Source organism: Neophocaena asiaeorientalis, unplaced genomic scaffold (assembly GCF_003031525.2).
Source record: "Neophocaena asiaeorientalis asiaeorientalis breed wild unplaced genomic scaffold, Neophocaena_asiaeorientalis_V1.1 scaffold32, whole genome shotgun sequence".
NCBI lineage: Eukaryota > Metazoa > Chordata > Mammalia > Artiodactyla > Phocoenidae > Neophocaena > Neophocaena asiaeorientalis.
This window is the reverse complement of record NW_020185327.1, coordinates 4636815-4664402: the sequence shown is the minus strand read 5'-3', so window position 1 is coordinate 4664402 and position 27588 is coordinate 4636815. Positions and strand designations below refer to the sequence as shown.

The following is a 27588-nucleotide window of genomic DNA, read 5'->3' as shown; positions in this document are numbered from 1 at the left end:
TATATATATAGGAAATGAGGATAATTTCTTAAAGTGATAAAACATGTATACCTCAGCCCAAAAGCCAATCTCGTGTCATTCCCATCAAGGTCAGGAGCAAGGGAGGATGCACACTATCTCCACTATTATGTAAAATGATTTTGGAGGTATTAGTTAATGAGACAAGAATAAACAACCAGCTGTAAGATTTGGAAAAAGCATTTAGTGAGACAGCAGGATAGATATTTAGCATACAGAAATCAATAGCTTTCATATTTGCAAACAATAATCAATTAGAAGGTATAATGGAAGAGAGAGGCCTTTAAACAATAGCAGCAAAATATAAAATACTTAGTAATAAATATGAAAATGAAATTATATGAAATGTACAAAACCCATATGAGGACAACATTGAAACATTCTGGAAAGACGTAAAGTAGACTTGAACAAATGGAAAAATATCTATGTTCTTCTAAAAAATAACTGAAGATCATAAGATCAGTATTAATTATAAAATTAATAGTCTCCCAATAAGATATTCCAGTAAGTTTTTATTTGCTTGAACTAGATATGCTTATTTTTAAGCTTCTTTGGGAAAATAAAAATGTAGTATTATCTAGGGAAATCCTAAAAATAAGAACAATGAGTGGGTGTGAGTCCTAAATAATATGGATGTTAAAAAAAATCTATAACTAAAATGTGTGGTATTGGGACATGACTTAACAGAGATAAATGTATAGTATAGACAGTACAAAAATAGACTCAGGTACATATGAAAATTTAATATATAATAAAGGTGGCATTTCAAACCACTGAAAAAATTAAATTTTTATAAAATCATTTTAGGAAAACTCAATATCCCTTAGGAAAAAGATAAAAGTAGTTCCAGACTACCACCCTAACTCTAAAATGACAAGGCTCTAACTTTAAAAATTAAATCTTACCTGTAATAGGACAAAACATCAGTAAATTCTTTGTAACCTTAGTTTGAAGAAAGTCTTTAAACTATGCATCATCACTTAGAAGTAATATAAGAATATGTTGGTAAACTTGATTTTATAAAGAACAGAAAAAAAATTGGGGAAAAATGCCATCATAACCAATGTCAACACAAAATGACAAACCAGGAGAATATATTTGCAGCATATACCTCACATAAATGGATATAAAGACACAAAGAGCTCTTAAAAAATAAATAAGACCAGAATACAAAGAAATCTGATCAAATAGATAACAGAGACAAACATTAGCAGAGAGTTAGATAAAACAATTATGCAAATGGATTATTATATATTATACATTATATGTATATATATAAGCATTTGTACATATATAGATAAATATAGATGCTCAACTTTTCTTCCAAGCAAAATGCAAGATGAAAATACACTAATATACCTGTCACAAGTTGAGTGTCACAGGAAGCCAACTGTGAAAGAAAGATTAGCCTGCAGGCCAGTTATTACAGAGATCAATAACTCTGGAAAGGAGGAAAAGAAAGCAACATTGGGCAGAAGAATTTGAGTGGCAGAGCCATCTGAATGAAGGTTTCAGCTAACCCCACAGAGAGTTCTGCACTGGGAGAGCCCTTCAGAGAAGTCCCAAGTTAGAGCAAGAGGGCCGGGCTTCTATATCCCAATATTGATCAGGTTGTCCTTTCAAGGGCTGTTGAAAAGAGGTATGATCTTGGGTGAGTCCATTTTCTTCAGTTCAGGCCGTCTCCAGACTGACAGCTGAGGGCCTTCTTCCAGCAGGACTTCTAGTCACTGGAGAGGTAGGTCCTTCCTTCTAGAAGGGAGTTCTGGTTGGTGTATCATAGCGTCTACCACAGCAACATTTCTCACTTGTCAGATTAGCAAACATTCAAACAATGAACAGCGTGTTCTGTAACATGTTCATGGGAAGACTGTACTTTCAGGGATCATTTCTGTAGGTCATTATATGTCCATTGGAAAACAGGCACCTTATACATTACTGGTAGATGTGCAGAATGGTACTTTCCCTATGGAGGAAAATATCCTGAAGATAATTCCCTACACATTAAACCACAAACAAACATATACACAGGGTTAATCAATAAAGCATTATTTGAGATAATAATCACTATAGATTATTTGCATTATTGGAGGCTAGTTGAATGAAGTATGGTACATCCACACAGGCAGAACTATTTAAGAATTAAAAAGAAGATGGTATATAACAATTGATATAGAGCACATCCCACAATCTCTCTAATTTGTACATATATATGTAATTAGATTAGCATTTACATTTATAGTAATAAAATATTAATTTTTTAATTATAAAAATCTACCCCCAGAAAAGAAGCATAAATAAGAACCAAATGAAGAAAAGTTTTTTCTATGTGATGAGAATGGGGTGAGATCAAGACTTCTGTCAATGTATATATCCACATATTTATACTTTATTTTTGACCATGTACATATTTTAAAATAAAAAGAATGAGGACATCAAAGCTTAAATTGAAATACTAAGAGAAGATAATACACCTAAAATGTAAACCAAACTGATATGAATTTTAATTGAGGTGTGACTAAGAACGCACACATACACCTACACACACAGAACATACGGACATCTGTCTGGCTGCCTATCTATCTCCTCTGAAAAGGTCCAGAACTAATAACATTAGAGTAGTAATGAGCACACTTAAGCCCAGATCTTGATATCTAAATATCATAATCCAGTAGAAAATATTCCTTGGAGAAATTATTGATTATGGATATGGGAGATAAGAAGCGATCTTAGAACATCTTACTGTGCAGAAAACAAGGAAGTACTCTAAAACTAACATAATCATTTCCAAAGAATAGAGGGGTTAGCTTGAAGGGGTCCCACTAACCAAAGTTTGTCAATTTCAGCATCATGAAGAATGATAACAACAACAACAAAATAACAGTAATGGAATGTAACACATCAGATTAAAAATGTTTATAATAGTACGAGGAAGAGGGAGATAAAGAGAGTGAACACACGTGAGGGGAAAAAGTAGGGAAAGTTCTTTTTACGGAAGAATACCACCTAATAAATATAGAATGGGTGTTAGAGTTAGAAAATCACTTCCAAATGATAATTTGTTCAGGGAAAGGTCATGAATGGATACCAAAACTACTGAGTGGAAAGTTCATGGAGGAAAAGCTATTCATGTAATGTGCAAGCATCATCCCACTTTTAACTACAGGGAAAAATGTACTTTACAATGAACATATATCACTTACCTTGTAAACAGCATTGTTAAGGATGGGAAGAAGTGTAATGGTGTGTTTCCTAATATGAAGCATAAGAGATATCCAATATCACCTATATAATATTCTTGCCAAAAATATTAGCCTAAATTATATCATTTTTAAAAATCAGATAAATCAAAAATACTCTACATATCAGACCACTGGACCAAGAGTCTTAAAAATGGTCAGTGTGGACTTCCCTGGCAGTGCAGTGGTTAAGACTCCACCCTTCCAATGAAGGGGGCACGGGTTCAATCCCTAGTCAGGGAAGTTCCGCATGCCACATGCCGCAGCAATGCCCGCCCCCAAGATGGTCAATGTTGTAGAACTCAAGAAAAGATAGGATAACTTTTACTTTAAAAGAGACTAAAGAGGTGACAACCCACTGCAATTAGGTAGATAGGGAGATATGTAGATAGATAGAAAGATAGATATAGATATATAGATATGGAGATATTTGGGTTACTTAGGGCAGTGTGGAAATTAGAATACATACTGTATATTTAGATGATATTAATATTGTTATTCATAGGTATGCAATTTGCTTATATGAGAAAATACTGTTAATTTTGAGAGATGTATACTGAAATATTTAGAGCTGAAATAGTCTGATGCTTTCAACTTCCTTTCATATGATTTAGCATATGAAGAAAGGGGGAGAGCAAATATTCAAAATGTTAATGTTTGGTGAATCTAGGTAACGGTTTTATGGGTATTCATGTACTATCCATTAACCTTTCTGTAGATTTGAATATTTTCTTAAAAATAAAGGAATTGAATGAGATACAATTTCACACTCATTAGTTTGACAAAAAATTAAATAGTCTGATGAAATTAACTGTTGGTGAGGAAGTGGATAAAATGTGGAGCAATAGAAACTCACATTGCTAGTAGATTCTAAATCGGCACAACTTTGGAAAATAATGTCACTATTGAGTTAGGTAGGAGACATTTACCTTTTGACCAAGCAGTCCCATTTATCAGTGTTCATCTCAAGAAAATCCTGTCACATGCACCGGGAGACATTAATAAAACTGTTTATAGACAACTTGTTTTTAAGAGCGAAAATTTGGAAAAACTCAAATGTCAAAAAATAAATAAATTTTACTGTATTCATGCATACAATAAAATACCATATATCGGGCTTCCCTGGTGGCGCAGTGGTTGAGAGTCCGCCTGCCGATGCAGGGGACGGGTTCATCCCCCGGTCTGGGAAGATCCTACATGCCGTGGAGCGGCTGGGCCCGTGAGCCATGGCCGCTGAGCCTGCGCGTCCGGAGCCTGTGCTCCGCAACGGGAGAGGCCACAACAGTGAGAGGCCCGCATACCGCAAAAAACAACAACAACAACAACAAAAAAAAAAACCATATAGCAGTGAAAATAAACAATGACTACAAGGGTCAGTGTGATCTCAGAAATAAATTATTGATGATCTCATCAATAGTGATGATATTTAATGATCTCAGAAACAAATTATTGTGTGAAAATAGCAAATCATATAGCAATGCACATCTGTAAAGGTTAAAATAGTGTAACAGAACCTATTTGGAATGAAATTTGTTTGAAATATTTTATTTAAAGCTTTCCAAACTGCATAGCTGTCGATCAATTTCACACTCATTAGTTTGACAAAAAATTAAATAGTCTGATGAAATTAACTGTTGGTGAGGAAGTGGATAAAATGTGGAGCAATAGAAACTCACATTGCTAGTAGATTCTAAATCGGCACAACTTTGGAAAATAATGTCACTATTGAGTTAGGTAGGAGACATTTACCTTTTGACCAAGCAGTGGTCAAAATGAGAGATGAGAGTTAACAAGGTCCTGTGTCTGTACCAAATGCCCAGATGACTTCCTACGTCAACACGATGATGCACACGTAATCCTCACCTGGAGATGTTTTCTGAATGGTTTTCCTACAGCAGAGGAATAAAGGCACCACCTTACCTGCATCTGTGTTTATGCACATGTGGATATATTCTTAAGATTGAAAGTGAGAAACTCAACATTAGCTGAGAACTAAAGAATTAAAAGTAACACAGGCGGTTAGTACTTTTGTGCTGACCAGAGAGATGCTGTTTAAATAAGAAGAAAATCAATATATTCTATTTCTTTGCAGAGTAAAAGTGAGCAAATTACTGTGCGGCATCTGACATCAGGAAACTGGGAAGTGATAAAGGTCCTGGCGTACGATGAAACGACGCAAAAAATGTGAGTGTTTTTGGTTCTCTAGTCAGGTTGGAAGTCACTGTTGTCAAATGCAGTCTTTTATGCTAGATTTATATTTTGCTTACCATGGTCCTAGTCCAAGTAGCCTGGCCATGTAAAGAACAACCTTTTCTTTAAGATTCTCCCTATACTTCACGCAGAGAGACACTTACACAGACATTTGCACAGACACATGCACACACACACACGCACACTCAGAGAGATCATGGAAAAGTGTGACAATATTTTAAGAAACAAATATGCGTTTCCCAAATGGATCAAGTCCTGCCGTTAAATAATAGAAGAGCTCTTGCCTGTTCTTTGACAGTTTGAAAATTCAGGTGAAAACTCGGTGTGGCAAAAATTGATTGGTGCCTGATGTTTATGTTGTTTTCTTTCATGGGCAGTTACTTTCTGAGCACCGAGTCGTCTCCCAGAGGGAGGCAGCTGTACAGGTAAGCAATGTGAGAGGATCTTCCTGCACAGGTAGATTCCTCAGGGGCCATCTACACAGCATAATGATGGGATGGAGAAGTCTGAAGTTTCCTTTTTGGTATGGCTAGGAGAGAACCAACTCAGTATGACAAAACCCCACACTCTTGGCCCAGTCCCTCAGCTCTGGACCACTGTGAGCATAAAGAATTGGAACTGAAATGGAGACCATCTTATTCCTCCTTTATTTTTTCCCTCATTTGTTTTTACAGTCTCAAAATGTCTTTTTTTTTTTTTTTTGAGGCTTACTTTTCTCAACTACCCACATCACAGGCATTTACATATTTTCCCCCAGTAGGCTTTTCTTCTGCTATGCCTCATTTATATTTTCATGGCATTAATATTGTACAAGTGCTCGCTTCGGCAGCACATATACTAAAATATTGTACACATGTGATGTATTCCCGAACAAAATAAAAGCATTGTGAACATTTAGTAGAGTGGATCAAGTGGCAGTTTCTCTCCCCCACCCCCCATAATGTGTATAATCCATTGATTGTTATTTAAGCAGGAATGGTCCTTGCTTACTAAAATAAAGCAGTGGATGGGGACTATTTTCATCTGTCCAGTTTTCCCGGATGAAAAGTTATATTCATAAAAGGGGTTAAGGTCATACCTATTTAGTGTTTAAAATGTCTCCTCACTCAAAAAGCTTTCACCAGGACCTCCCAAGAATGACTTTTATTTTTGTCTGGCACGCAACTTACAATTATAGACGCATATACACTTTCTAATTTACATTTCACAGATCCATTTTTAAAGTGTCAAAACTGCCATGGCATATTCTCAGTGGAAATTCATCATGTTTGAAGAAGTGTCACCAACGATTCTTACCAAGTAGCCTAGACTTTCCTTTGAGAGTAAAAATGCATGTTTCAAGTACCTTAACTCTCTCTAATTCATCCACACACTCTTATTTATGCATAAATTGTTTTAATCTGAAGCGAGCCTCTCCTTTTTATCACATATCCCAATATGTCATCTTCACATTCTTTGTTTTTTTTCTCTTAGAGTCTGGAACACATGTTCTCAATTCTAATGGCTTCCAAAAGAAGAACAGCTGTTTATTTAAAGAGAATGATTCTAATTTTAGTTTAGAGGTCTTGGTTAAAGTACCGGTCGCTTTCTCTTTTTGGTTACCTGAAGCTTATCTTTCTTGAAACTTATACTGTGGTTAATAGTGGCAGTCAAGAACAGTCCTTTAGAGATGTGGAAATACTGGACCAATGTTTTATTTTTCTCATTTTGTAAAACTCTTAACGAAAAATGACAGTGCCAGAAAATTAGACTTGGCTAAATTCACCTAGCAGCGCTGCTTCATCCTCTCTCTCCTCCCTTTATTAACCTAAAATGTGATTTGAATCACAGTGGGTTCTTAGATTTGTGTGCTTGTCTTATGTCCCTAGTGACTAAGGCAGAGCAGTACAAAAGTCAATATATCTATGACCTGTACTAGTGCAGAGGGCTGTGTTATAAAGAAAATATAGTACCAATAAATCTCCCTTTAAATGGCTCATCCAGTGCCAGTTTGTTTGACTGTAAGATAATATTAGTGTTTGACCCAGAAAACTCCATCATTGTCTTGTCCAGGCTATAAAAATAATAATTGGTTGATTTAATTTATGGGATTAGATGCTTCTGCAGAATCAGAACTGCTAGCATATTCGGTGTCATTATTTTGTCTCAAAATGTGCTTTTCTCTATTTTAGTAATTCATAATCCAAATAATGAGAAGATACCAACATAATTTTTAGGAAACTTGGATCTGAAAAATCATATGGAAAAGTAGAGAGAGAAAAGGTTTTACATTCTAGTTATGTCACTAAATAGCTGTGACTAATAGGGACTGGCACACATTCAGTTTCTGTGGTGATAGTTGTGCAACATTGTGACTGTAATTAATGACATTGAACCATATACTTGAAAAGTGGTTAAAATGTTGAATGTTGTTTTACGTATATACCACAATTTAAAAGAAAAAAAATGGGTATGATTTGTCATAATGGTGAAACTAGCTAATGTGTTTAAGTGCCTAGTATATTAATCACCTTGACTAGAAAAGGAAAATTTTGGATTATAATGAGCCCAAAATGTTTCAAATGTGAAGCTGTGACTTTGTGAACTATACTATACTATAGTATGTGTTTTGTTCCAAAATGAAATTGAGAATATTTTGTCCAGCCAAGTTTTAAAAAAATGTATCATCAACAGTGTTTTCATTTAGAAGCAGAGATAATTTACAATTAATCTCTATTTATAAAATAAATGAATCTGTACATGAAATTTAACTTTGGGTTAGTATTTCAACCCCTCTAACCTTAAGCACCATTGTTTGTAAAATAAAGAGATGAGTGCTTTTCTCTTTATCTATCTCCTTGATGTCTCAAAGCATGTATGAGCATTAACATTATATATATTATCATACAAAAATAGCTTTTCTTTTCCAAAAATTCAGTGCAACTATTTAGTGGGAAAAATCTGGTACTAATATCAAAATCTAATGTTGAATTTAGGAAATCATGAGCTTTTTATATGTGTGTGACTTGTGAAAACATTAGTTCTTCCAACGAATATTATTGCTGGTGACTTTATGCTTGTCTCTGTGGGTAATTTCTTTTAAGACTTTACAAAGAAATATCTATAAAAATATAAATAAGAATAAGTTATATTGCATCCTGTGACAATCAGTTTCTTTGTAAGCATACATACATATTACATTCATATAGGTGTACATAATTTTAATTTTATTACAGAGAAGAAAAATGCATATGTCTTAACATTAGTAATGGGAATTGACTTTGTTTGCATTTTTATGGTAAGTCATAATTTACAAGGAACCTCAGCTGAGTAATTCTGTAGCTTCTTTGTTTATGTCAGTATTTAAATATAGATACCACACATTCAAGGACCTGGAACAGTAGCATTTCTAACTTTCTTTTTCTTTCCCCAGTGCTTCTACTGAAGGATTATTGAATCGTCAGTGCATTTCATGTAACTTTATGAAAGAACAATGTACATATTTTGGTGCCAGTTTTAGTCCCATGAATCAACATTTCTTATTACTCTGTAAAGGTAATAGATGATTTCTGATAAAATTTATTTTATTCATTTTATTTGATCAGTATCTATTACTGTCATTAGTAATGATTACCCTAGCTGTATGATTTGATATTCTTAGTTTATGTAAGTTTTTGTTAAAAAGTTATAAATTAGGGGTTTATTGAGATAGAAATTGTATCCATTACTTTATTTAAAAGATAGAAATTGGGAGTAAGTCAATACGTGCACATACACATGATCAATAAGTGCTGGTTGACATGGAGCTTTTAGAAAAGTGAATAAACATATTTACGTCAGCAAAGTCAAGCTAGAATAATAAACTAATTTACCTAGACAGTAGGAAAAGCAATCGTTTCCTTATTAAAATAATGGCTTGGTTGTTAAAAAATTTAGGATCTATAGAAATTTAATTCCCAGGGTCTAGTCCCCTTCAATTTTGAGAAATTATGTTCACCCCAATTATTTCTTCTAGCCGGTAACATATAGTAGTATGGTATCTCTAGGTTATACTGATGGGAATCACTGTCCCTTTAATAGGATACTGTATTTCCCAGAGATGAAATGGGAGATGTCCTCTTATAATGTGATGGATTGAGTGCTACTGCTTCAGCTGGTACCTTACACATTCGTGTTTTAAGACACCATGAGGAAGAGACCAATACTTTTTCTTTTTAGTTATTTTTCTCTTGACATCTGAAATAAAGTAATCAAAAAAGAGAAGTACTTGTTGGATGACACCAGAGAAAAACCATTAGACCCCTAGGCAGAGTTCCTTAGAGAAGTGAAGTTTTAAGATAACATCTTATGGTTACACTTGAATTATCCTGTATATTTGAAATAATTAACAATTCCAGTTAATGTATTTTTAAAATTAATATATAATTAGTTCCAATTTTTAATTTATCTTGTGGGTGAAATATTTTTTTGCTTTTATTTTTATTTTTTTGAATTATTGAATTTTATTTTATTTATTTTTTTATACAGCAGGTTCTTATTAGTTATCTGTTTTATGCATATTAATGTATACATGTCAATCCCAATCTCCCAATTCATCCCACCACTGCCACCACCCCCACCACTTTCCCCCCTTGGTGTCCATATGTTTGTTCTCTACATCTGTGTCTCTATTTCTGCCCTGCAAACCGGGCTCTAGAGCGCAGCCTCAGTAGTTGTGGTGCACGGGCTTGGTAGCTCCACGACATGTGGGATCTTCCCAGACCAGGGCTTGAACCCGTGTCCCCTGCATTGGCAGGTGGATTCTTAACCACTGTGCCAAAATACTTCTAATATACATGCATTCTTTCTTTCTTGGCTAAGTGGTAAATAGAATTTAATCTTGAATGAGTGGATGAGGGTTCACAGGGTTGTGAATCAACTTTCTGAATATCAGTGATGATTCTATAAAAGACCAGATAAAAAGAGAGTAAAGTGCATAAGATTGGCTAAAACCATAGAACTATAGAAGTATAGGGCATTTTGGAGAAGGGAGAATTGTAACAATAATCCTGCAAATAGTTTCTTTCCCCGTATATTCTTACTTCTCTGAATAGAATATCCATAGAAAGGAATGAAATCTAATAATCGGGTTTCTGTTTCATTATGTTTTAACTATGAAATGTTATATTTGGAAAAAAGAACTCTATCATGTAATCTTCCAGTAGTTATTATTTAGATGTCTTTAAAATGTTTATACATACATTTCTAAAATCTAGGTCCAGGGGTTCCAGTGGTCAGCCTACATGACACGGACAACCCAGCAAGTAAGTACATGAAGACAACATCATGGTTGGCATTGGTCCTTAGTATTATATTATTTATTCTGACTGTTGTACTCTATAGAGCCTTCTTCAAAGGAGGCCCCAGCCTGAGGAAAGTAGCATAGGCACCATCAACTTGACCTTGTGTGTGTAAGAGAAACATTAAAGCAAATGGTTTGAGCCATGTTACAATTGGAGTTGGTTCTTATATGCCTGAAATAGGCTATCTACTGTATCTTTTTTTTTTTTTTTTTTTTTTTTTTTTTTTTCGAACCCGTGTCCCCTGCATCGGCAGGCGGACTCTCAACCACTGCGCCACCAGGGAAGCCCCTATCTACTGTATCTTAATTGAATGAGGAGTGATTGATGAGACTCATTTAGATATATTTCAGCCTACTGGCCCCTTATACTCTGGTTCATTCTTTCCTGAGCCTCATATAAATTTTCCTCCGGAGCAACACATTTACTTTTGGGAAAAATTATTCAATTGTCCATCATCTGTTGAGCGAGGACTTGATCAGGCAATATGACAGAGGCTGGGTGTTCATTGCTAGTAAGATGTGGTCAATGTGTTTAAGAACTTTAATAGTAGAGTGTATAAATACAAACATGGCTGAGCTGATCTTAAAAATGAATACCCAGGTTGCTTCCTGCCTCCCTGTTTCCTTCTTTTCATCTATCCTTCTTTTCCTTCTTTCATTTAAAAACTTTATTTAATCAACAAAACTTTATTTAATCAACACTCTCATGCTCTAATGATTTACCATAATCTAGTAAATGAGGCTTATATTTATTAACACATTTACTCCTCAGAACACCCCCTGATGTTGTTAATTTTGTTATCCTTTTTTAAAGATGAGGGAACTGAGCCACAAAGAGGTTAACAAACTTGGCTAGAGTCACTCTAATATAACAGGTGGCAGCGCCAAGAATCAAATAAGATCATCTGACTCAAGAATAGGGTTTATTATCACTACCATACAATGGTAGCTCATTCTACTGTGTTTTTGTCTGTCTCATCACATACTTAGGTTTAAGTAGTAGTCTTACTTAAATGCTTTGACTTAAAGGAGAGACAGGCATAAAAGTAAAATGTTGAATGACAAATATCATTTTTAGAGGACACAGAAAGACCTTTTAGACGCTTCAAATACCACCATATGGAGACTTCCTGCCTATTCTAGAGAAAGACAAAACTTCTAAATAGTTAATGGAGTTCTGTGTGGTTGGAAATCAGTTAGCACATCTTTTAGTTTCTACTTAGTGTAAATCCTAAAGCGGTTATGGTAAGCAAATTAAATCTGTTGAATATTAACACTAACGGCAACAATAATGATAACAAATACAGTTTATTTGATAAAATAGAAAGAAGGTTGAATTTCACAGATAGAAAAATTAGTGTATAAAGTGAGTCCACCACATACCTTTTGTGGATATAATCTCATAGAATCAATTTCCTTGTAAAAAAAATAGCAAATGAAATTTCTGTGAGGATGAGATACATTTGCAACATAGACACTCAATAAACAGCAACTATTTGTGTTACATTGCATATTCTGCCAAAATGATATATTTTTTTAAATCCCCAACCTGACTTTAATTAATTTTATTCTACTGTTAAAAGGCAATGTTGTTTTCTAATAACTTTTGTTTCAAATCATGACACACTTTCCTCTGAGGGAAACCTTTCTGATTTTCTCATTTATAAGTGAATTCTGATAGTCTCAGGATCAAGGAAAACAAAAAGGGACTGTGAACAGTGATCAGGTGCTTACTTTTATTTTCAAAAGACAATTATTTATTGAGATAAAATTTACATTTGATTGCAAGTAAATCTTTGGGTTAATGGATCTTCAGGTTAATGGATCTTCAGTTTAATATTCATTAAACTAATGAATCAGTCATAACTCATTTTGGGGCCACACGAAGCAGAATAAAGCATGAAAAGTATATTGAAAAATGAAAATATTTAACAAACATGGAAAACCTTTAAACCACCAGTTATCAAAGAAATGCAAAGTAAAACACTGCCAAGTAATTTTTCTTAACAAATTAATAACATCAAAAAATTTACATTGCTAATGAGGATATAATGAGGCTCTCATAAATTGCTGGTAGAAATATAAATTACAGCAAATCTTTTGGAAAAAAATAACCATAAGCCTTAAATCTTTTATATCTATTTACCCTATATTTTTCCTTTTAATAGTTTATACTGAAGAGATATTTAATTATAATGTGATGGATTGAGTGCTACTGCTTCAGCTAGTACGTTACACATTCGTGTTTTAAGACACCATGAGGAAGAGACCAATACTTTTTCTTTTTAGCTATTTTTCTCTTGATATCTGAAATAAAGTAACCAAAAAGGAGAGAAAATTATAACCATGCTACTGATGGTAGTGAAAAAACATAATAAAAATAATAAAAGGGGTGATTTGTAAATAAACTTTAATGGAATACTGATTTGTGCCCTGAATATCTTCCATTTGTCTTTTCAGAGCCACTCTTAACAGTTTTTCTCTCCCATGGCCTCTACCCCAGCAGGAGTTTGTACTGATGACTTAAGTTCTGCTGCCAGTTGGCTGCCAATTGGATCCAGCTAAAGTGAATCCTATAGGTGACTGAAGAGAGGCAGAAAAGTGACTTTGGAGTCTATTTCTCCAGTGCTATCCCTGTGGAGTCACCCAAGTTGCTCTGACTCTTGGGTGAAGGTCACTATGGATCTTTCATGCAACCAACTCCAAGTAACTGCTCTCTCCTCTTGACCTGCTGGCCTAGCCTTTGTCATAAGCCCTGGGTTATGGTACTACCCCTTGTGACCTCCCTGCCCTTTGTCCTATATTTGTAAATACTCCTTTATTAAAATTTCATCAAATTGTTCTAATAGAGTTGCCACTAGTTCCCCACTAGGATTAAAAATAAAAATACATTTTTAAAAGTCAATTCTTTAAAACTGTTTAAGCTATAGTTCTAAGTGTTTAAGGAGTTCAAATATTTATGCCACTTAAACAAAATTATTTGAAAATGCATATTAAAATTCCAGAAGACAATATTTGAAAACAGTAAAAGTCTTGTATTTGCCTGGCAGCCTTTCAGATGATTTTTTGTTCTTTTTTCTTAAGTATTTTCCTAATGTTCTACAATGAACGTATATTACCTGTATAATGAAAAAGAAACCCTTCATTAAAATGTTCAGTGACGAGATTGGTTCAAGATGGCGGAGTAGAAGGATGTGCTCTCACTCCCTCTTTCGAAAACACCAGAATCACAACTAACTGCTGAACAATCATTGACAGGAAGACACTGGAACTCACTAAAAAAGATACCCCACATGCAAAGACAAAGGAGAAGCCTCAGTGAGATGGTAGGAGGGGCGCAATCACAATAAAATCAAATCCCATAACCACTGGGTGGGTGACTCAGGAACTGGAGAACACTTACACCACAGAAGTCCACCTACTGTAGTGAAGGTTCTGAGCCCCACGTCAGGCTTCCCAACCTGGGGGTCCGGCAACGAGAGGAGGAATTCCTAGAGAATCAGACTTTGAAGGCTAGCAGGATTTGATTGCAGAACTTCGACAGGACTGGGGGAAACAGAGACTCCACTCTTGGAGGGCACACACAAAGCAGTGTGTGCATCAGCACCCAGAGGAAGGAGCAGTGACCCCATAGGAGACTGAACCACACCTACCTGCTAGTGTTGGAGGGTCTCTTGAAGAGGCAGGGGGTGGCTGTGCCTCACTGCGAGGACAAAGACACTGGCAGCAGAAGTTCTGAGAAGTACTCCTTGGCGTGAGCCCTCTGGGAGTCCACCATTAGCTCCACCAAACAGCCCAGCTAGGCTCCAGTGTTGGGTCCCCTCAGGCCAAACAACCAACAGGGAGGGAACCCAGCCCCACCCATCAGCAGACAAGTGGATTAAAGTTTTACTGAGCTCTGCCCACCAGAGCAACAGCCAGCTCTACCCACCACCAGTCTCTGCCATCAGGAAACTTGCACAAGCCTCATAGATGGCTTCATCCACCAGAGGGCAGACAGCAGAATCAAGAAGAATTACAGTCCTGCAGCCTGTGGAACAAAAACCACATTCACAGAAAGATAGACAAGATGGAAAGTCAGAGGGCTATGTACCAGATGAAGGAACAAGATAAAACCCCAGAAAAACAACTAAATGAAATGGAGATAGGCAATCTTCCAGAAAAAAAATTCAGAATAATGATAGTGAAGATGATCCAGTACCTTGGAAAAAGAATGGAGGCAAAGATCTAGAAGATGCAAGAAATGTTTAACAAACACCTAGAAGAATTAAAGAACAAAAAAACAGAGATGAATAATACAATAACTGAAATGAAAACTACACTAGAAGGAATCAATAGAAGAATAACTGAGGCAGAAGAACACATAAGTAACCTGGAAGACAGAATGGTGGAATTCACTGCCATGGAACAGAATAAAGAAAAAAGAATGAAAAGAAATGAAGACAGCCTAAGAGACCTCTGGGACAACATTGAACACAACAACATTCACGTTATAGGGGTCCCAGAAGGAGAAGAGAGAGAGAAAGGACCCAAGAAAATATTTGAAGAGATTATAGTCAAAAACTTCCCTAAAATGGAAGAGGAAATAGCCACCCAAGTCCAGGAAGTGTAAAGAGTCCCATACAGGATAAATCCAAGGAGAAACACACTGAGACACACTGTAATCAAATTGGCAAAACTTAAAAACAAAGAAAAATTATTGAAAGCAGCAAGGGAAAAATGACAAATAAAATACAAAGGAACTCTGATAAGGTTAACAGCTGATTTCTCAGCAGAAACTCTACAAGCCAGAAGGGAGTAGCATGATATACTTAAAGTGAGGAAAGGAAAGAAACTACAACCAAGATTACTCTACAGAGCGAGGACTTAATTGATATTTCTAGGACATTCCATCCAAAAACAGCAGATTTTACTTTCTCTCAAGTGTGCATGGAACATTCTCCAGGATAGATCATATCTTGGGCCACAAATCAAGCCTCAATTAATTAAAAAAATTGAAATCATATCAAGCATCTTTTCTGACCACAACGCTATGAGGTTAGAAATCAATTACAGGGAAAAAAACGTAAAAAAAAACCACATGGAGGCTAAACAATATGTTACTAACTAACCAAGAGATCTTTGAAGAAATCAAAGAGGAAATCAGAAAATAACTAGAGACAACTGACAGTGAAAACACGATGATCCAAAACCTATGGGATGCAGCAAAAGCAGTTCTAAGGCGGAAATTTATAGCTATACAAGCCTACCTCAAGAAACAGGAAAAATCTCAATTAAACAATCTAACGTTACACCTAAAGGAACTAGAGAAAGAAGAAAAAACAAAACCCAAAGTTAGCAGAAGGAAAGAAATCATAAAGAACAGAGAAGAAATGAATGAAATAGAAACAAAGAAAACAATAGCAAAGATCAATAGAACTAAAAGCTGGTTCTTTGAGAAAAAAATCTAAATTGATAAACCATTAGCCAGACTCATCAAGAAAAAGAGGGAGAGGACTTAAATCAATAAAATTAGAAATGAAAAAGGAGAAGTTACAACAGACACCACAGAAATACAAAGGATCCTAGGGGACTACTACAAGCAACTCTATGCCAATGAAATGGACGAATTCTTAGAAAGATATACCCTTCCAAGACTGACCCAGGAGGAAATAGAAAATATGAACAGACAAATCACAAGGAATGAAATTGAAACTGTGATTAAAAATCTTCCCACACACAAAAGTCCAGGACCAGATGGCTTCACAGTTGAATTCTATAAAACATTTAGAGAAGAGCTAACATCCACCCTTCTCAAACTTTTCCAAAAAATTGCAGAGGATGGAGCACTCACAATCTCATTCTGTGAGGCCGCCATCACCCCGATACCAAAACCAGACAAAGATACTACAAAAAAAGAAAATTACAGACCAATATCACTGATGAATATAGATGCAAAACTCCTCAACAATATACTAGCAAACAGAATCCAACAACACATTAAAAGGATCATACACCATGTTCAAGTGGGATTTATCAAAGGGATGCAAGGATTCTTCAATATATGCAAATCAATCAGTGTGATACACCATATTAACAAATTGAAGAATAAAAACCATATGATCATCTCGATAGATGCAGAAAAGGCTTTTGACAAAATTCAACACTCATTTATGATAAAAACTCTCCAGAAAGTGGGCATAGAGGGAACCTACCTCAACATAATAAAGGCCATATATGACAAACCCACAGCAAACATCATTCTCAATGGTGAAAAACTGAAAGCATTTCCTCTAAGACCAGGAACAAGACAAGGATGTGCAATCTCACCACCATTATTCAACATAGTTTTGGAAGTCCTACCCACGGCAGTCAGAGAAGAAAAAGAAATAAAAGGAATACAAATTGGAAAAGAAGCAGTAAAATTGTCAGTGTTTGCAGATGACGTGCTACTATACATGGAGAATCCTAAAGATGCCACCAGAAAACTGCTAGAGCTAATCAATTAATTTGGTAAAGTAGCAGGATACAAAATTAATGCACGGAAATCTCTTGCATTCCTATACACTAATGATGAAAAATCTGAAAGAGAAATTAAGGAAACACTCCCATTTACCATTGCAACAAAAAGAATAAAATACCTAGGAATAAACCTACCTAGGGAGACAAAAGACCTGTAATCAGAAAGCTAAGACACTGATGAACGAAAGATGATACCAACAGATGGATAGATATACCATGTTCTTGGATTGGGAGAATCAATACTGTGGAAATGACTATACTACCTAAAGCAATCTACAGGTTCAATGCAATCCCTATCAAATTACCGATGGCATTTTTTACAGAACTAGAACAGAAAATCTTAAAATTTGTATGGAGACACAAAAGACCCCGAATAGCCAAAGCAGTCTTGAGGGAAAAAAACAGAGCTGTAGGAATCAGACTCCCTGAATTCAGACTGTACTACAAAGCTACAATAATCAAGACAATATGGTACTGGCACAAAAACAGAAATATAGATCAGTGGAACAGGAAAGAAGGCCCAGAGATAAACCCACACACCTATGGTCAACTAATCTATGACAAAGGAGGCAACGATATACAATGGAGAAGAGACAGTTTCTTCAACAAGTGGCGCTGGGAAAACTGGACAGCTACATGTAAAAGAATAAAATAGAACACTCCCTAACACCATACACAAAAGTAAACTCAAAATGTATTAGAGACCTAAATTTATAAGACTGGACACTGTAAAACTCTAAGAGGAAAACATAGGAAGAACACTCTGACATAAATCACAGCAAGATCTTTTTTGATCCATCTCCTAGAGTAATGGAAATAAAAACAAAAATAAATAAATGGGACCTAATGAAACTTAAAAGCTTTTGCACAGCAAAGGAAACCATAAACAAGATGAAAAGACAGCCCTCAGTATGGGAAAAAATATTTGCAAATGAATCAATGAATAAAGGATTAATCTCCAAAATATATAAACAGCTTATGCAGCTCAGTATTAAAGAAACAGTCAACCCAACCCAAAAAGGGTAGAAGACCTAAATAGACATTTCTCCAAAGAAGACATACAGCTGGCCAACAGACACATGAAAAGCTGCTCAACATCATCATTGTTAGAGAAATGCAAATCAAAACTACAATGAGGTATCACCTCACACCGGTTAGAATGGGTATCATCAGAAAATCTACAAACAACAAATGCTGGAGAGGGTGTGGAGAAAAGGGAACCCTCTTGCACTCTTGGTGGGAATGTAAATTGATACAGCCACTATGGAGAACAGTATGGAGGTTCCTTAAAAAACTAAAAATAGAACTACCATACAACCCAGCAATCCCACTACTGGGCATATACCCAGAGGAAACCATAATTCAAAAAGACACATGCACCCCAATATTCATTGCAGCCCTATTTACAATAGCCAGGTCACGGAAGCCACCTAAATGTACATCGACAGTTGAATGGATAAAGATTTGGTACATATATACAATGGAATATTACTGAGCCATAAAAAGGAACAAAATTGGGTCATTTGTGGAGACGTGGATGCATCTAGAGACTTTCATACAGAGTGAAGTAAGTCAGAAAGAGAAAAACAAATATCGTATATTAACGCATATATGTGGAACCTAGAAATTTATACAGATGAACCGGTTTGCAGAGCAGAAATTGAGACACAGAAGTAGAAAAAAAACGTATGGACACCAAGGGGGGAAAGCGGCCGGGGTTCGGGGTGGTGGTGTGATGAATTGGGAAATTGGGACTGACGTGTATATACTGATGTGTATAAAATATATGACTAATAAGAACCTGCTGTATAAAAAAATAAATAAAATTAAATAAAAATAAATGTTCAGTGACTAGGAAATGATATATATATGTAAAATTTTGCTTAGTATTTCAAAGTTTTTTGTCTCATTGGTATCTTTCCTTTTCCTCTTTTTATATTTTCTTTTTCCTTATGTGTATATGATTTCTTTTGCTTTAATTCATTTTTCGTCTCTTCTCTTTCTTCCTTTCTCTTCATTGCATCTCCTTCTCATCTCTCCTTATACTTCCTCTCTAATATTTTCTCATCTCTCCCTTACTTCCTTCTTCCTAATTTTCTGTTCTCATTTTAATCCTCTTTTCCTCTTCAATTGCACAATTAAAATCATATCTTAATACTACCTTGTCTTCATAATGTTTCACAAAAAACTATGATTGAAACATATTTTCTGAATTTATCATGAAAAAAACTCTGTATGCTTTTGAAAATGGTGTATTTTCTTCTGTATTTTTTTTTCCTTAAATATAATTTTATTTCTCTGTGACCATGGGTTGATTTTTTTTTTTTTACCATGAGCAAATGAATACCTTTGATTTAGAAGTAAAAAAATTTCAACTACCTCTTATCTCATGTAATTTATTTTTCCCATTCCTTTTTGATAATAAAGAGAAGCCATGAGAAATTATTAGTATATCACTCTCATATCACTGCCTCTAGCTGTATTTATTCATTCATTTATTTAGTTAGCTAGTCACTGTAATGCAATAAACTATTGTCCACTTATAAAAATATTTATCCAACAAGATGCTCTCTAGTAAGGTATAAAGGTAAAAGTTTAATGGGCTTTAGTCTCTAAAAATTGCTGCCTATGTCATTAACAAATATCAGGTGATATTGGTTTCTAAATACAAAAAGAATGCTTTTACCCACAATTAAGTTCATTAAGTGCATTTTTATGACAAGTCTTACATTATAAATGCTGAATCCTTAATGAAAGTGTACAAAGTTGAATTATTCACATTTTAAATTTTATAATTGAATATTTGGTATAGATTCTTTGAAAATATGCTATTATTTAAATAATCTGAAATTTCTTGTATCAGGGAGATAGAAGAAATCTGTGAGAACATCTAATTTCCCAAATTTGTATTATAGAGGACGACACTTATTTATAAGAGAGGTGGTTTGGTGTGCCTGAAATCACACAGATTCACAGTCCAAAGCAAGAATCAGAAAATTTAATGGTTATAATAGAATATGATAATTTTTCTGGTAGAAGTGGACACAGTTCAAAAAAAGAGGAAGTCAGTGGAAAGCATTTCTGGAAGAAAGAATGTGAATACACAATCATGAAAAATTTTTTTTTTTTTTTTTTTTTTTGCGGTACGCGGGCCTCTCACTGCTGTAGCCTCTCCTGCTGCGGAGCACAGGCTCCGGATGCGCAGGCTCAGCGGCCATGGCTCATGGGCCCAGCCGCTCCGCGGCATGTGGGATCTTCCCGGACCGGGGCACGAACCCGCGTCCCCTGCATTGGCAGGCGGACTGTCAACCACTGCGCCACCAGGGAAGCCCAGGAATGAAACTATTTACACTTGCAAGATAAAAGTTGTTCAATGTGGCTGGAACAAAACATTTAAGATAAATCAAAGGTATAGGCTATAGGGCAGGCTGGAGCCAGATCATAAAAGCCTTATGTTTCATCCTAAGGAGTTTGTAATTAACAATAAAGTGTCAATGATAAACCATTGACAATTAAAATAATATTCTTATTCTGGCCATGGAGTACCTGAAAGTAGACATGGCCTCTTGGCAAAAAGAAAGAAAAGAAAAGTGAAACAGAAAATTAAAGAATTTTTTTTTTCCAAAATAACTGGATAAAATACATGAAACAACACTTTTCAAGCATGGGACAAGAGTCACGATAGGCCTCTGATCCCTGAAAGAAGGGGAAAAAGGTGAATGTTGTAGTTGTCCTGGCTCTCTGGCTAGAATTATTTTTTGAATTCTAGGGTAAAGAGGAACAATTAAATAAGTGTATAAGGGTATCTCAGAGTCACAGTTGAGACAGAAATTGGCATTCAGAAGGGTTGAAGATTCTGGAATGTTGGGAAAGTGGACAACACTGGAGCACAAGAAGAGACAGAGAGAGAGGACACCAGGAATCTGCATAGGGTTACAAGGGATCATCTTGCATGTGTTGCTGAAAATACCTAGTTGAGCATACATAGGAAGATACTCTGAGCCTGGGAAAAGCCAGAGCTCACACAGTGCTGGAATATATTAAAGTTCCAAACAGTCAGAACACTGGAATGTTTAGAAGAGATCCCAGAAGAGTCATGCCTTAGTATTAGAGCTTAACAAGTCATAGAGCAAAGATCATTCACACTCAAACTAAATAAAATATTTTTTAAAGCTTTCAAATAATTAAGCTGGGGCTTCGCTGGTGGCGCAGTGGTTGAGAGTCCGCCTGCTGATGCAGGGGACGCGGGTTCATGCCCCTGTCCGGGAATATCCCACATGCCGTGGAGCGGCTGGGCCCGTGAGCCATGGCCGCTGAGCCTGTGCGTCCGGAGCCTGTGCTCCGCAATGGGAGAGGCCACAACAGTGAGAGGCACGCGAAACAAAAAAAAAAAAAATAAAGCTGACCTGCAAATAGCTTAAACGTCTGCTATAACACAGTCCAACAATTAATAAAAGGACAGAACGATGTCCAGAACTCAACAATGTAGACATCACAGTGGTTAGAATCCAATAAAACATTACTGGCTACATATAGAAGCTAGAAAATATGACTCATAACTAGGAAAAGAAAGCCAGTGAATTGAGACAGATTCAGATATGATGGAAATGATGGAATCCACTGACAAATACAATAAATTGGCTATTATAAATATGCTAAAATATATCAAGAAAAAATGAATGTAGTGATAAATAGAATATATTTTAAGAGCTTAAAATATGTGAAATTAAAACTTTTCTGAAAAATACTAAAAGCAAATTAGACACTGCAGAAGAAATATTAGTGAACTTGAAACATTATCTATAGACACTTCCAGATGCAGAGAAAGCTAATGAAAGAAATGAACAGACCCTAAGATAGTCTAGGTCAATATCCATATCTATAATATTTTAAATTAAAGTTGAAATGGAAAAAATATTTGATGAAATAATGGCCAAATCCAAATCTGATGAAAAATATAAAGTTGCTCAACAACCCTCAAGCAGGATACAAAAATAAAAAGACATTTGCTTCCATATATTACATACATAGTAAGAGAGCCAAGAGTGACTGCAGGCTTCTCATCAGAAAAAAGCAATGGAGAAAAATCTTTAGAATACTGATGGGAAGCAAAACAATACAAAACTATCGACATAGAATAACAAACTTAGAAAATATCCTTCAAAAGTAAATCCAAAATAAAGAATCAAGAAAAAGGAAACAAGAAGGTGTTGCCATCAGACATGGATGTTTAAATAACACAAAGATCAAAGAAGAATTTAGGAAAATAATTGGAAAATATTTTGAGCCAAATGAAAATGAAAACACAACTAATCTAAATTTAGGGATACCTAACATTGTGATTAGAAATAAGTTTATGTCTCTAAATTCTTTATAAAAAAGGAAACCTTTAGATTTAGAAAAAAAAGAGCAAATTAATCCAAAGTAAATTGAAGGAAGGCAATTATAAAGATAAGAATAGAAATAAATGATATAGAAAATGGACTGGCAGTAGAGAAAAGCATATTAAAAACCAAAAATATTTTCTTAGAAAACATAAATAAAATTGATAAAGTTCTAGATAGAGCCTTAAAAGAAAAAGTACACTGTCATTTTCATTAATGAAATAGATGATGTTAATAACAGGTTCTACAAACATTGTAATGCCAGTAATGGAATATTATAAGTAATTTTAGGGCAGTAAATTTGACATCTTAGATAAAATGGGTAAATTTCTTAAAAGAAAAGTTGCTAAACATTCAAACAGGAAGATATACAATATATAAATATCCCATTATCTACTAAAAGTTTTAATTCACAGTTAATACTCTTCCCACAAAGTAAATTCCAGTTCCAGTAGCTTCACTGGTACATTCTGTTCAACATTTACTATATTAATACCAAGTTCACATATACTCTCAGAAAATATAAGGCCAGCATCAACCAGATTCCAAATTCAACATAGACATAACAAGGACCAAAAAAATCAATTTTTCACATGAATATCGGTACAAAATTCCTTAACTAAATAGTAGCAAGAAAAATCCAGCAATTTATAAAAGGGTAATATATTATGACTATATGGGGTTTACCTGAGGAATCCATGATTGCTATGATATTCAATAATTATTCAATGCAACTTACAATGTTATACTGTCAACAACTCAAAGGATTTAGAAAAAATATTTGATTAAAAATGAAAAACAACAATAATAATAAAGTAGTAATAATAACTGGGCCAGAAGAAAAATAAATGATTTAACTTGATGAATGGTATGTACAAAAATACTACAACTGACATCATACTTAATGTTGAAGACAATGCATTTCCCCCAAAACTGGGAAAAAGTAAAAATGTCTGCTCTCACCACCTCTTTGCAACATTGTATTAGAGGACTTAGTGAAATGAGGCAAGAAAAAGAAATATAGGTAAAAAAAATTGCCTTTATTTGCAGAAGATATAAATAAAACAGAACCAAATAAACAAACAAAAAAAATGGAATCCACACACACTCATAATACTATTAGAAATAATGAGTGAATTTATCAGGGTTATTACAAGTATAGGTTAATATATAAAACTCAACTATTTTATATACTATAAGGCAAGGCAAAATTTTAAAATAGTTAAAAATAACGACTTAAAGTAACATCTGAAACTATGTACTATATACTATAGTATACTATATACTATATACATCTAATAGAAATGTGTCAGTCTGCTAAAATGAAAGCAAACATTTCTGGAAGAAATTAAAGACTCAAATGGATATATACATGCATACATATTTATGGATTAGAAAGTTCACTATTTTTAGTATATAAAAATCCCCAATAAATCTATATTTTTAATATAGCAGTCAAAATTCCAGCAAGTTACTGCTGTTTCTCTCCCTTCATGTTTTGCCAGTTTTCTCTCTCTTTTTTTTTTTGGTTTTTATGAAAAAAACCATTTTAATATTTTCTATTGCTATATTGTTGAATTCATTAATCTTTTCTTCTGCAGTATCTAGTATGTTGTTAATCCTATCCAGTATTTTTTCATCTTAGATTTTATAGTTTTCATGTATCTCAAATTTTTCAGTTCTTATTTTTAGAATTTTAACTTGTTTGTTTTTAAAATGTCTTTCATCTTTCTCCTTAATATCCTCAGGCTTTTTAAAAACTTAACACATGGAATGTAATTATAATCTCTGTTTTAAAGTCATTATCTATTATATGCATCTGTGTCATTTCTGGGTTCTTTCTATTGAATAAAATTTGTACTCATCATGGGTGATATTTTCCTGATTTTTTGCATGCTTGGTAACTTTGTATTAGAATTCAGGCATTGTGAATTTTAAATCATTGGGTGCTACATAATTTTGTATTATTTAAAATATATTCTTAAGCATAACATTAACATGATCAGATTTACATTTTGAAAATGTAAATGCTAATTCCAAGTATAAGGGGCAACCGGAGACAATTTCACTGGAATAAAGAAGCTCAGTTAGAAAACTTGTAATAATCCAGAAGAGAATTTATGAGAGAGTAATCGGTGACTAGCACAGTGCCTGTCAAATGGTAATGATGGATAATTATTTGTGTTACACTGTTTCTTAATCAACACATAGAGATTATTTACACTATCCTTTTTGACTTACAGAATATTTTATATTGGAAAGCAATTCTATGCTGAAGGAAGCTATCCTGAAGAAGAAGAGAGTAAAGTCAGAAATTAAAACGCTTCATATTGATGACTATGGTAAAGTTTTGTGCATGCTGTTATTCAAAAAAAAACTTTCTCTGCACCTTATAGTTTTACATATAAATGACTCTCCATCTTTAATATTTTGCTCTTTCTTTAAAAGAACTTCCTTTACAGTTGTCCTTTCCCAAAGATTTTACGGACCGAAACCAGTATGCTCTTCTGTTAATAATGTAAGTATCTTATTTGTTTTTGAAATAAAGGAACCTAAAGAGTTTAGAATTTTTCTTATGTCTCACATGGCAGTATTCTGATTAAAAAACCACAGAAGAAGTCCTATATGTGTAGATAACTGGGACAGCTGTCAGTTGTATGAGTTCCTCAAGGACACCACCACTAAATAATATGGAAGGGTGTGTAATTGCTTGTGCTTCTTGCATCCCAAATTGCACTCAATGTTACTCCTGGGAATAATGACACATATAGTTTGGTTTATGGATGTCTGCTTAGCAATTACTCAAGCACTATGCTCCCTTTGTTTTCTTTCTTTCTTTCTTTGTGATATATTTGTCATATCAAAGTTATACTAGATTTGTAAAAGCCATTTTTTTTTAATTGTGGTGAGAGCACTTAACATGAGATCTACCCACTGGACAAAATTTTAGGAATACAATACAGTGTTGTTAACTACACGCACAGTGCTGTCTAGCAGATCTCTAGAACTTATTCATCTTGCATGACTGAAACTTAATACCCTTTGAAAAGCAACTCCCCATCCCTCCTCCCTCCAGCCCCTGGCAACCACCATTCTACTCTCTGCTTCTATGAATCTGACTATTTTAGATGCCTCATGTAAGTGGAATCATGCAATATTTGCCCTTCTGTGACTGGTTGTTTCACTTAGCATGATGTTTTTAAAGTATATCCATGTTTTCACAGGTAAGCCTTATGTTTTCTATTAGTTCTTGATGCAGCGTTGAGGAAACATTTATTTCCACTGTTGAAACAATTTGTTATATTTATATTACTCTTACCAGTTTTCCTTCCTGGATTTAAGGTCAGCAGGAGGCCACTCCTGTCCTCAGAAAAACCTGACCCTTAGGTTTTTCCAACTTGGAATTGACTTTGGAATTGAATTCATTCATACTTTCTGTGAGATTATATTGTGACTGTATACTACTGGGCACAGAGGCCTCTAACATCTATTGGTTAACTAACTTGATATTGATGTAGAATTGTATTCCTGAGAGTTATTAGTTATTTTCCTTACTAAGAACCCAGCCAACATATTGCTATGACAGTGCTTAAAATTGTGTACAATTGTTCAGACCCTTTTTGGAAGAGTAGAATAGAAAGTAACATTACTTGTTATGACTATTGAATGTGGACAGTAAGTATTCAGTCTGCGGAAGCCAACTGCCTGGCTTCAAATTCCAGTTTTGTCATTTACTAACAGTGTGTCCTTGAACAAGTTACATAACCTCGTGTAAGGTTCAGCTTTTCCAAATATAAAATGAGCATTATAATCCAGCCTATGTTTTAAGGCTGCTTTTTAGATTAAATGAAATAACATATAAAATGCCTAGCACATGTGAGTCTTATAATTATTGTGATTATAATTCGTTCATTTTTATGTAGATTGCATTGATTTAGATCTTTTGATAAATAGAAGCAATTTGTCATTTCATTTTAATAAGCCAAATAATACAGAAAATACAATACTTAATATTTTCACTCACTCCAGTGTTTATTCCTACATCTAATACCTTGAGCTATCTTTGTTTCTTATGCCAGGACCTTTCTCCTTTGTCCCTAATAGCCAGAGGCCCTGAAATTTCTTGGTATCTTCCTGAGGAAGTTCTTATTTGCTCTTTTCTTATCTTAACTCCTTCTCCTGTATCTTCTCTTTCACTTAGTTGTCTTTAGTGTTTTTTTTTTAATCGAAGTATAATAAATTTTAATTGATTTACAATGTTTCAGGTATACAGCAAAGTGATTCAGTTAATCTATTATAAATATACTTAATCTATTATATATATATATATATATATTTTATACATAGTGTATATATGTTTATCCCAAACTCCTAATTTATCCGTCCTCCCCCATTTCCCCTTTGGTAACCATAAGTTTGTTTTCTATGTCTGTGAGTCTATTTCTGTTTTGTAAGTAAGTTCATTTTTATCATTTTTTAAGATTCCATGTATAAGTGATAGGGTATGATATTTGTCTTTCTCTGTATGACTTCATTTAGTACGATAATCTTTAGGTCCATCCATGTTGTTGCACATGGCATTATTTCATTCAGTTTTGTGACTGAGTATTCAATTCCTATTTGAACTGTATGTGTGATTTATTGGGGAAATAATCTCAGGCACTAAAATGAGAAAAAACTGAAAAAAAAATTCTCAACCTCGTGTTCTGTCTCAGTCATATCTCCTTTTGGGAAAAGGGATTGTTCTTTTTATTCACTGAGAAATGAGGCTTCTCAGGGAAAGGAACTCTACAAGGCATCCTTCCTTGAAGCATGACTTACATATGCAGTTGGATGCGTAGACAGTTCTTCCCATTCACTGGCTCCAGAGTGTGTCAGACTTTGGGGGAAAAAGTAGACAAGAGTTCAAATTCTCTCT

The 27588-nt window shown here is 34.6% G+C and overlaps 1 protein-coding gene across 1 annotated transcript in view; it reads left to right on the top strand.

The window, feature by feature from the left end:
* Positions 1-27588, top strand: part of DPP10 (dipeptidyl peptidase like 10) — a 638912-nt gene that overhangs the window by 570449 nt on the left and 40875 nt on the right. Inside the window, exons 14-19 of the mRNA XM_024734508.1 lie at positions 5347-5438; positions 5843-5890; positions 8878-8999; positions 10700-10747; positions 24914-25012; positions 25119-25188. Coding sequence (XP_024590276.1) covers positions 5347-5438; positions 5843-5890; positions 8878-8999; positions 10700-10747; positions 24914-25012; positions 25119-25188 — 479 coding nt within the window. The remainder of the gene's footprint in view (positions 1-5346; positions 5439-5842; positions 5891-8877; positions 9000-10699; positions 10748-24913; positions 25013-25118; positions 25189-27588) is intronic.